Source organism: Pinus tabuliformis, chromosome 9, assembly GCF_031772625.1.
Source record: "Pinus tabuliformis cultivar Carrire ecotype Pingquan chromosome 9, CPIR1, whole genome shotgun sequence".
Taxonomy (NCBI): Eukaryota; Viridiplantae; Streptophyta; class Pinopsida; order Pinales; family Pinaceae; genus Pinus; species Pinus tabuliformis.
This window is the reverse complement of record NC_142307.1, coordinates 442,761,295-442,771,367: the sequence shown is the minus strand read 5'-3', so window position 1 is coordinate 442,771,367 and position 10,073 is coordinate 442,761,295. Positions and strand designations below refer to the sequence as shown.

The following is a 10,073-nucleotide window of genomic DNA, read 5'->3' as shown; positions in this document are numbered from 1 at the left end:
ATCTCATTTATTCACACTTGTTAGATTGTACTGGGTACCTTGGCTCTCATCATCATTATGAGTGAGTAGTCTCGTGTTTGTTAATGGTATACATCAATGACCAGTAATCAAACAATTTCTCACATGGTCAACTTCAGATCATTTATTCTCATTGTGTAGAAATGTACCACGCAGGTCGGTGAAGACGTCGGGCTTGCATCAGAATTTGTTTGTTCACTTTCGAGTCCCTCCCATTTGTGTAGTACAATTTATTCCATCATTTGACTTGGTACCTTTTAGATCAACTTTATGACTTGAGTGATCACCTTTCTACTTCAAAATCATTGATTAATTATTTATATGTGATATTGAAACATGTATGGATGGCCAGAACTTGAGACCACGTAAGTGGAGGACGAAAAATCAGAATTGGGTAAACATTATATATACACGTATTGAAACGAAAGAATTGATATTCAGAGCTAGTGAGTGAAGGGCCTTTTTGTATCTATCAGAGGTTTGAGTGAAAATATGAGCACCTCATCCATGATGTCCGGAGCTGATCCAGCAACCCGTGAATCCCCACTCACGGCCAATGACGAATGCCCGGCAGAGGGAGGGCCAAGGGGGCGGGGAAGGCCTAAGGGCTCCAAAAATAGGCCCAAGCCTCTTGTGCCTGCAACCAGTGACTCCCCAGTCACGGCCAATGACGAACGCTCGGGAGAGGGTGGGGCAGTGACGCCAAGGCGGCGCGGCAGGCCCAAAGGCTCCAAAAATAAGGCCAAGGCTCTTGTGCCAAGGCTTTTCGAGATCCCAAGTGGGGAAGACATGAGGATGACTTTGGAGACATTCACACTGGGACGGCAGCTGGGACTCTTCATTCTCAGCGGCAACGGAATGGTAAGGAATGTCACCCTGCACAATCTGGCGGATCCAACGGCAGTGGTGACGTATGGAGGACCGTTGCATATTTTATCGATCTCCGGAGCTTTTCCCCGCACCACCGAGAACCAGCAAGCGACAGAAATCACCGTCAGTCTGAAAGACGTGCGAACTGGTGCCATAGTGGCAGGAACCGTGATGGACAGCCTTCTAGCGTTCGGCCGCGTCTTTCTCATGGCGGGCACAGTCGCGGACATCCACCAGGAGCAGCTGAACGTCCAGCCTGCGCAGGTTTAGCAACGTGGATTGTTCCAGTCGGATCTGACAGAAGCAGAAAGGTAGACAAATATAGTGCGACTTTTTTAGATTTGTCTGGAACGACCAGGTGGTGAAGGGCATATATAGAGTGAATTTTTTAGATTTGTCTTTACTGTTTTCAGGGTTATTGTCTCAGCACGTTTCTTTACCATGAAACTAATTTTGATATTTTTTTGGTTAGTTTTGACATTATTGAGATTATATGTTTTAAACAAAAAAAAATTTGGACAATCATAATGAAACCTTATTGCAATGAAGATAGGATGAATAGGATGAATTGTTTTGACTTTTGTGTACAGTGCAAGTTAATTGATTGTTGTAGCTTTACAGTGAATACATATTTAACTTGATTGCTGTAGCTTTACAGTGAATACATATTTCTTATTTATTGGTAATGTTACAGATTTTTGTATTCAATGATATGAAATAAAGTTATTTCATGATTTTAAAAAAGTATACAAAACAAAAAAGGATATATGTATTTTTTTTCTATACTTTCATCAAATCATATTGCGACATAGTTAATCCTCAGATCGTTTCTTTCTAATATGAATCCCACAAAACAGAAATGAATATCTGTATTTTATTGAAAAGAATATCTGTATTTTTTTTCCTATACCTTTAACCTACCATACTAGAGCAAAGTTAATCCTCAAAACCTTTCCTTCTAATATGAATCCCACAAAACAGAAATGAATGTCTGTATTGTATTTTTTACCTTCACTATATCCTTTTCTTTCCAACATTTTGTATTAAATACCAAAGTGGCAGGTATCTTTAAGTAGATGGAATATTTCCAATCTCTAAGAGTTTCAATAAAAATTTATGAGTTTTTTTATTTTTATTTTTTCACTAGTTTTTTATAAGAAAGAATAAAAATTAACTAAATTTTTATTCAGTTATTTTTATATAGATAATGAGTTTTATCATTTATCACTATCATATCCCACATTTAAGTGATCCTAATACTATTTATTTGCTCTGCAAATTAGCCTTTACAAAAACATTTCCAATAATGGTATATACCTAAAATATGCATGCTGGCCAAAGCCTCTTAGTTTGGTTTATTTCAGAATGCATATTTTAGGTATATACCATTATATATATATATATATATAATAAAACTTCAAGAAAACCCAGGCATGTGGGCCTTTATGGAATTGAAGCAAGTCATTCTTCCGTGAGATCTTGGAGGAAGTTGTAATATATGTATTTTTCTTAATCATTTAAGCCAATCTTAGAAAGAGATTAGCCTATCCTATTTGATTCTCTGAAGATATGCATTATGTCTAAACTCTAGAATTCATGTATCAATGCATAGATATGATCCCCCTAGTGTAGGATAAAATGTAGATTTATTCTATATACTATCTATGATTGTTTTTGAGTGGATGTTTAGGATCATTTTTTTTGTGGAAAACCACATAATGCCCACAGGGCCACCCTTTTAGCCTTGGTGTTTGTACCCATCCCACCATGCCATCTAACTTATAGCATGATTTTTACTCATGCTTGGCCATCCTCCATTTACACCTTTTTTTAGAATCCCTATCCACCAAACTGTCTCCTCTTGGACTCCAACATAGTCCTACCCTTTTCAATTAGTTTATATATAGATTCCATTCCAATGGTCTACCATAATAACCCAATATTCTGGGCCTCTGGCCAATTAGGATGTGCTCCATTCCACTTGTTAATTGCTTGATCTAGGACAAAAATTACTCTATGTTGTAATGCCACCATAGTTTCTTATCTGAGGCAAGTGTTATCTGACAATCCCACAATCCCCTCTAGTGTGATGATAATCATATTGCCCTTCCCAAATGCCAATTTAATGAGCTTCAAGAACCAACGTTTTATCTTTAGACAAATTTCTTAAGGTATTTGGCTCATATAACCTCCTTCCAAATGTCTTCACCAAATAGTTCCAACCTAAGGGAATTCATTAATAATGACTAACCAAAGACCTTTGTATTTAGAATACTTCATCCACCTATTACACTTGTGCTGGAAATAGAGCTCCACTTAAAGAGATGAAATTTTAGATTCCCATGAGTCTAGAACCATAGGAAGCTCCCTGAAACTGAGGGTATCTCAGAAATAATGAGTGCTATAAGGGAAAATAGATGCATCCAACATATTGAATCAAAGTGAGCCAATGGTGAGTCCAACATTTGACCTTCTTCCTAAATTTAGAGAGTAGCCATGTGAAATTTGTGATTCCTATGTGTGTGTTTCCATAGGAAGCTGGCTAAAACTAAGGCGATCTAAGAAATAATCAGTGTGGGAAGAGAAAATAGATGCATCCAATATATTGTCAATTGTTGAAGGAAAGATTGAACCAAAGTGAACCTCCCACCTAGTGAGAGCCAAAGGGTGAGTCCAACATTTCAGATTCTTCCAAAATTTAGAGAGTAGCCATGTCTAGTCCCCCAAACTGTAGTTGTTAGGCTTCAACCTACATCCCAAATAGGTAAAGCTTTCATGAAGGGTCTTGGTGGAGACCCCAAATGTTTGAGCAATTTAATTTATATCTGAAGGGTTCCCATGTGAGAAAAAATAAGAATAGACTTTTGTCCATTTCCAATAAGTCTAGAAGCCTTAATGAAACTTTGAAAGATGTGTTGTAGAGCCTCCCAATGTCATTCAAAATGTTAGAATATCCTTTACAAAAAATAAGTGAGTGATACTAACCTCCCGTGTCATTTAGATCCCATAAACATCCCCATGGCCCTAGCCAAATTAATATTTTGACTGATACCATCCATATATGAGCTTATGGACTGCAATCTACCCTAAGTTCCAACTCAAAGATCAAGAAACAAGAATAAAGAGTCCCAAAACTTTGCAAGTTATGAAACTTATCAATAAAATGAGCCTTGAAATGAGAAAGGTCTACAAAATTGCATTAACTGATCTAAATACCAGTATAAAGGACATCAACAAATCAACATAATGTGAAGAAAGAGTCTCAAGATTGCCAAAGACACACTCAAAAGCCATGAAAAACAAAATAGGTGAACCAAAAAGGAAAGGAAATAAAAGCAATATGAAAGTTGGCTTATAAATGAAACTAAAATCAATTTCTTGTTCTAGAAAGACAGAACAACCAAGAACTTCAAACATAAATCTTGAACCCAAAATGCAAACTTAAACCTTACTCAAAAGGAAATCCTAGGTCAACTACGTTTCTCACCAAGAATAAGATTCAAAATTGAAAACTTGAAAGAGAGCAAAGCTCTACTCATAGTGAATAACCAGAAAATAGAAAAAGTCACAAGGCAACAGACTCAAGTGGGCAAGATATTTAGAAAAATCAACTCAAAATTAGGTATACATGACTGTGAAAAGGAGAGGCATGAACACGCGTTTCAAACACAGGAAAATCGCATATACACGAATCTATTTGAGGAAACAAGTGTGTATACACTACTGTATCCCTAAAAAAACACATATAAAAGGCTCAATTAAGGTAAACAAAAATGAATGTCTAATTCAAAAGACGAGACTTGATGCCTAGGAAGCCAATAAGTAACTCACACTATAAAAACAATAAATCAAGAAAACAAAACCTAATCAAGAACAAAAAACCCAAACTAGGAAAAATAAGAATGCTTCCCAAATTGAGTTTCCAATTTTGTTGTGGGAGGGAACACCCTAGGGTATTGGGTTAAAAAACCCAATAGAACAGAGGGAATACAACATAAATAAACACGTAGACAAACAGTGTAAATGCTTAAACTATTGAAGCAGGAAGAAGTGGTATTACCTAGAGGTCCTACGTTTGAGGTCGATCTCGTAGGGTCCAAATCCTCTGCTCCTTCCAATGCCTTTAGAACGTGTAACTTATCCAAGAAAAGTATATACAAAAATAGTAGTAGGAATAATGTTCACGATATAGTTGTTAAATCATATAAGCATGTGTGCAAATGAGCATTAACATAAAATTCATAAGAAAATGATAGCATAGATTAATGCATAAGCACAATAAATATCAAGAACATAACAACATTTGATTATTGATGTAAGCTAAATGAAATGTGCTACAACGTGAGTCTTCCTCTAACTCCAAGTGGAACCATCCTACCTAGGCCTCATCAATCTTTCTCCATTGATATACAGAAGGATGTCATAAAAGGGATGAAGGACATCTCAAAGAAAGAGACAAAGGTTCCCTATAACTTGGGAGTTCAAAAGCCACAAGGATTTATTTAGACTTGATCAAGGATGTAATCAACTATAATATCAATATATCATATCTCATCCCCTTAGGCCTTCCCATGGAGGTTTATTTATACTTCTTCAAATTTGTATTTTTAGTTGGGAAACAGTTGGGCCACGGACTACAATAGGTGAGTAACAGGTAAAACCCATAAACTCCACCCAAATTTAAAGAGATTATTTATTTTTTAGTATTTTAACACATAAACATGGATTGGGTATCAACTGAATTTTGTGTACACACTTTTTATACCTAGAAAAATAGCGTATGGGAAGTAAAACAATAATTTTGAGAATTTGAACCGTGTGTGGAAAGGAAGGGTTTCTCTTGGCCATAACGAGAGCACCAAATATACCAAGAATCGTAAATGGTGCTATAACAATGTGAGAGGCATTTCTAAACTCCCAAGTGTAATCCAACATCAAAGATTATCTCTGAAATAGGACAACAACTGATTAAAGGATGCAGGAGCAAAGGAGCACGAGTTTGGAGAGGACTTCTATGTTTTCAGGGTGTGGATTCCTTGAGAAACTACGCCGTAGGTGTAAGGTATCAAACAAGGAAATTGGAGGACACGTCTTAGACAAATTTGAGTGCATATCTCTTGTCAACCTAGGCTGTGGGTCTAGGAGGTAAGTTGGTGTATTTTTGTGCTACATTTGGTTGGTATTGTCTCTGTTTAGGGATATAGTGAGGTATTGTAGGTACATCATTGCTGTAGGGTTTTTTTTACTAGGAAAAATGGTTAGTTAAGATCTTCTCTCCTAGTGTTACACAATATTTTGTCACACCTCTTGCACTTCCATGTGACATACCGTGAAGTGCCCGAAACATGATCATTATACAGTATACTCATCAACGTATACAACTCAGATCCCTCCTTTAACTTTGCTTGGAAAATCCCTCGAGATTTCCCTAAAGAAATAGCTCTTGAAACCATAAAATGAGAGTCATCACCCTTATGAAGATTAAAACCGTGATGATTATGTGTTTCACCTTGTTAAGTGAGCGATGGAATCACTTTGTTCTCTCTCCTACTCGCGATGGTCTCAAAAAGGAAGTTTTCCTAAAGAGAATGAGAAGCTTCATGATCTAGAAGCTTCGAGAGCAGTGAGGTGGAGTTGATTCCAGATAGATGAGGTTAAATCCTCTTAATTTGACCTGTTGGTGTAATCCCTATGACCTACCTCCTTAAGATGTGGGCCTAATCCTACCTTTCGATGATCCGAATTGGATCCATGAAGATAATCAAGATGTTGTGACTGTATCAAATCAGGATAGACTTCGAATTTGTAAACAAAGAGTGATCAGGAAGACCTTTGGTAGCGACAATTTGCTGCGAGCGAGGAACGTCAAGGACCTCGGTCAAAGCGCACTAACCGAGGCCCATGGAGACCGTGCAGGAAGAAAAACTGGCCATTAGGAAGCCCAGATTGGGAAACAGAGGGAATTTCTGATGCACGATTAGCGTTGGGAAAAAACCCTCAAGAAGGAGAGGCCCCAAAGCGCTCAGTTGCATGGAAGTCGGGAAAACCATGGGGAAAGTGCTAAGGTGAAAGGCGGACTCCTGCTCCAAAACCGACAGTATATCAGGGGCACCCTTGGGTAGTGAGCACATTTGGAGAAAAACGAGCAATTCCATTCAGCGCCCGATGCATGGTATATGGATGAGAGAGAAAACCACCACTCATCGCATGCTAACAGTCAAGAAAGTAAACCGCAAGAAATGAGTGAATAACGTCGGATCTGGGAGCTCTAGATCTAGTGGCAGAGATAGTGCCTGATGTAGAAACTGAATATGACATGGGATAAAGCCGCAACATAAATAATTCTGAAGTCCAATTTGACCGCTGAGATGTAGGATGAGTCATTCCATACTCTAACTGGAAAGCCGAACCAACGAGGAAGAGCTAGCGCAGTTCGCAAGAGGACAAGTGGCCACTCCCTGTGAGCCATTAATGATGACGTAGAGACAGGGAATTCCAAGTGAAAAGTAGCAGGTGATCTGTGTGTTTTGCAATCTGATCGATCTGTTGCCTAAAATAACATAGACACACACAAACACATGATTCGATAACACCTTCATTTAATAATTATTTAGCTGAGGTCACTCAAGGGTGATTTTGATATCAAGTGGTATCAGAGCTTTAGGTTGTTAAGGTTAGACAAGCTTGTGCTGGTTTAGCTGTTGAATGCTAACTAAATCAAAGCTCAAATTAGGAGAAGGATAGTTGGTCGAAACTAATCCTGAAATTGCGAGAGTCTATCCTCGGAGGACAATCTCAGAGGAAGGCTCTATGGGCCAGATCCTCAATTCATAGATAGCTTCCTAGCCATAAAGTCCATGGTAGAAGAAATGTATAGGGACTTTAGAAAACACAAAGATGAAGATTCATCAAGCTCTAAACAAGACAAAGGAGAGGATGAGTCTCACTTCCATGACCACTCAAAAGGAAAAGGGTAAGAGGAAGGCTTTCTCACACATCCTAACATCCATGAGCACAAATAGAAAGAATCCTTTATCAAACTAGATGTTAAATTTGATCTACCTATATATGATGGAGAGTTAAATGTAGAAAAGTTGGACAATTAGATTAGACAAATTTATGTTTATTGCAGAGTACAGAACATCAATTCAGACAAGGGAAAGATTCAGCTGGAAAGCCTACACCTTGGAGGCATTTCCTTGGTTTGGTTGGAAGGCAGAACCCAAGCTAACATGAAATACATGGTAAGACCATCTCTGTCTTGAGTGAATTTGTTTCTACAATACAAAAGAAGTTCTATTCATTGGACTACATGCAGCAAGCCATGATGAGTTGGCAAACTCTTCGGTAGTCGAAAGGGCAAAGTGTGCAAGGGCACACTCAAGAATTTAGAAAGAAAGCATTGATTCTAGGAATCTCATTAGGCTCACCAGAAACTCTATTGAAGTACATTGGTGGTCTACATAGCGACATGAGGCACACCATCCTCATGTTTAATCCCACTAGTATAGATGAGGTATCTGTACAAGCTACTCATCTAGAAGCTAGAGGAAGGAATGGAAGTCCAGAAGTGCGGGGACCATCCCAACCCATTGCAACCAAGAACAAGGAGAAAAGAAAGTAGAAATGGAAAGCAAGGAAGGCTAACACTGAACAGAAAATCAAAGCTTCATGAACTCACTGTAAAAAGGATGGGCATTATGACGAGCATTGTTGGATTCTGCATCCATCGTTGAGACCTAAGAAGTTCGAGGGCAAGAAGAAGAAGATTGTTGCAGCTATTTAGAATGATTTGGGGTCAGAATCGGGAGATGAAACAACCATTGCAGCCACACGTATAAAAGGTAAGAATTATGAAGCATCTACTAGTAATTCTTCTCAATCTATTATTGACAAAGAAAATGAGAGAAAAAGACATGAACTTTTCCATATTCGAGTTATCTCCAAACATCAAAAGATTGATACTTTGTTCGATAGTGGTTCACAAGTAAATTTGATTTCAAAAGCAATTGTAAAGAAATTGGGATTAGCAACTACACCTCACAAGAAACCATACCCATTAGGATGGTTGAATGATAAAGCACAACTACAAGTGACTAGACAATGCAAACTCAAGTTTTCTTTTGGGTCAACATTTGTAGATGAGGTTGAGTGAGACATAATTCCTTTGGATATATGTGGAATTATTTTAGGAAGTCCTTACTTGTATGATAGGAAAGCAATTTTCTATAGAGCTGAGAGCAAGTATCTACTTGTTAAAGATGGAATCAAATACTTTGAAAGAGCTCATAAGCTCAAGAATAATTATACTCTCATAAACTCAGGGCAGATGAAACAAATGATAAATTCATGCAAAATATTCTTACGATGGTTGTAAAGGAAAAGAAACCTGATAAAACCAATGTATTTGAGGGTTTTAATGCTAAATAGCAAGCTGATTTAGAAAAGGTTGTTTCAGAGTATGATATCTTGTTTCAAGAACCTAAAGGTCTGCCACCCAAAAGGAAATAGTGCATGATATTATTTTGCAACAAGATGCTCCATTGCCTAACATTGGAATGTACAGATTGTTTGCATTAGAGAATGCTGAAATCAAGAAGTAGGTGTAGGAGTTGCTCGAGAAGGGGTTCATCAAACCTAGCACATCACCATGTGGGTCACCAATCGTTTTGGTGAGAAAGAGAGATGGCTCATGGAGAATTTGCATTGATTACCGAGAACTGAATAAGATAACAATAAAAAATCATTATCCCCTTCCTCACATACATGATCTTCTAGATCAATTGAAGGAAGTTGTTTATTTCTCCAAGCTAGACTTGCACAGTGGATACCATCAGGTCAGAGTTGCAAAACAAGATGCATGGAAGACCGCTTTCGAAACAAAGCAGGGATTGTATGAGTGGCTGGTTATGCCTTTTGGCTTAACTAATGCTCCTGCTACTTTCATGAGATTAATGAATGATGTACTCAGACCATTTCTTGATGATTTTGTTATTGTGTATCTCGATGACATTCTGATTTTTAGTAAAACATGGGAAGAACACTTAAATCATGTTAAGCAACCATTGGATGTTTTGAAAAGAGAAAAACTTCATGTTAAACTCTCAAAATGTGAATTTGGAAAAACATCTCTAAATTATTTGGGTCATATAGTAGGGGGTCGTGAATTGAAGATAGATCCCTCT

The 10,073-nt window shown here is 37.8% G+C and overlaps 1 protein-coding gene across 1 annotated transcript; it reads left to right on the top strand.

The window, feature by feature from the left end:
- The first annotated feature begins 528 nt into the window (after nt 1–528).
- Nucleotides 529–1,158, top strand: LOC149149059 (AT-hook motif nuclear-localized protein 20-like). The gene has a single exon (XM_089442373.1). The coding sequence runs from the start codon at nt 529–531 to the stop codon at nt 1,156–1,158; it is 630 nt and encodes a 209-aa protein (XP_089298499.1).
- Nucleotides 1,159–10,073: the final 8,915 nt, after the last annotated feature.

Excerpts from the sequence above, each read along its gene's own strand:
- LOC149149059 (XM_089442373.1), top strand. The coding sequence starts at position 529 with ATGTCCGGAGCTGATCCAGCAACCCGTGAATCCCCACTCACGGCCAAT.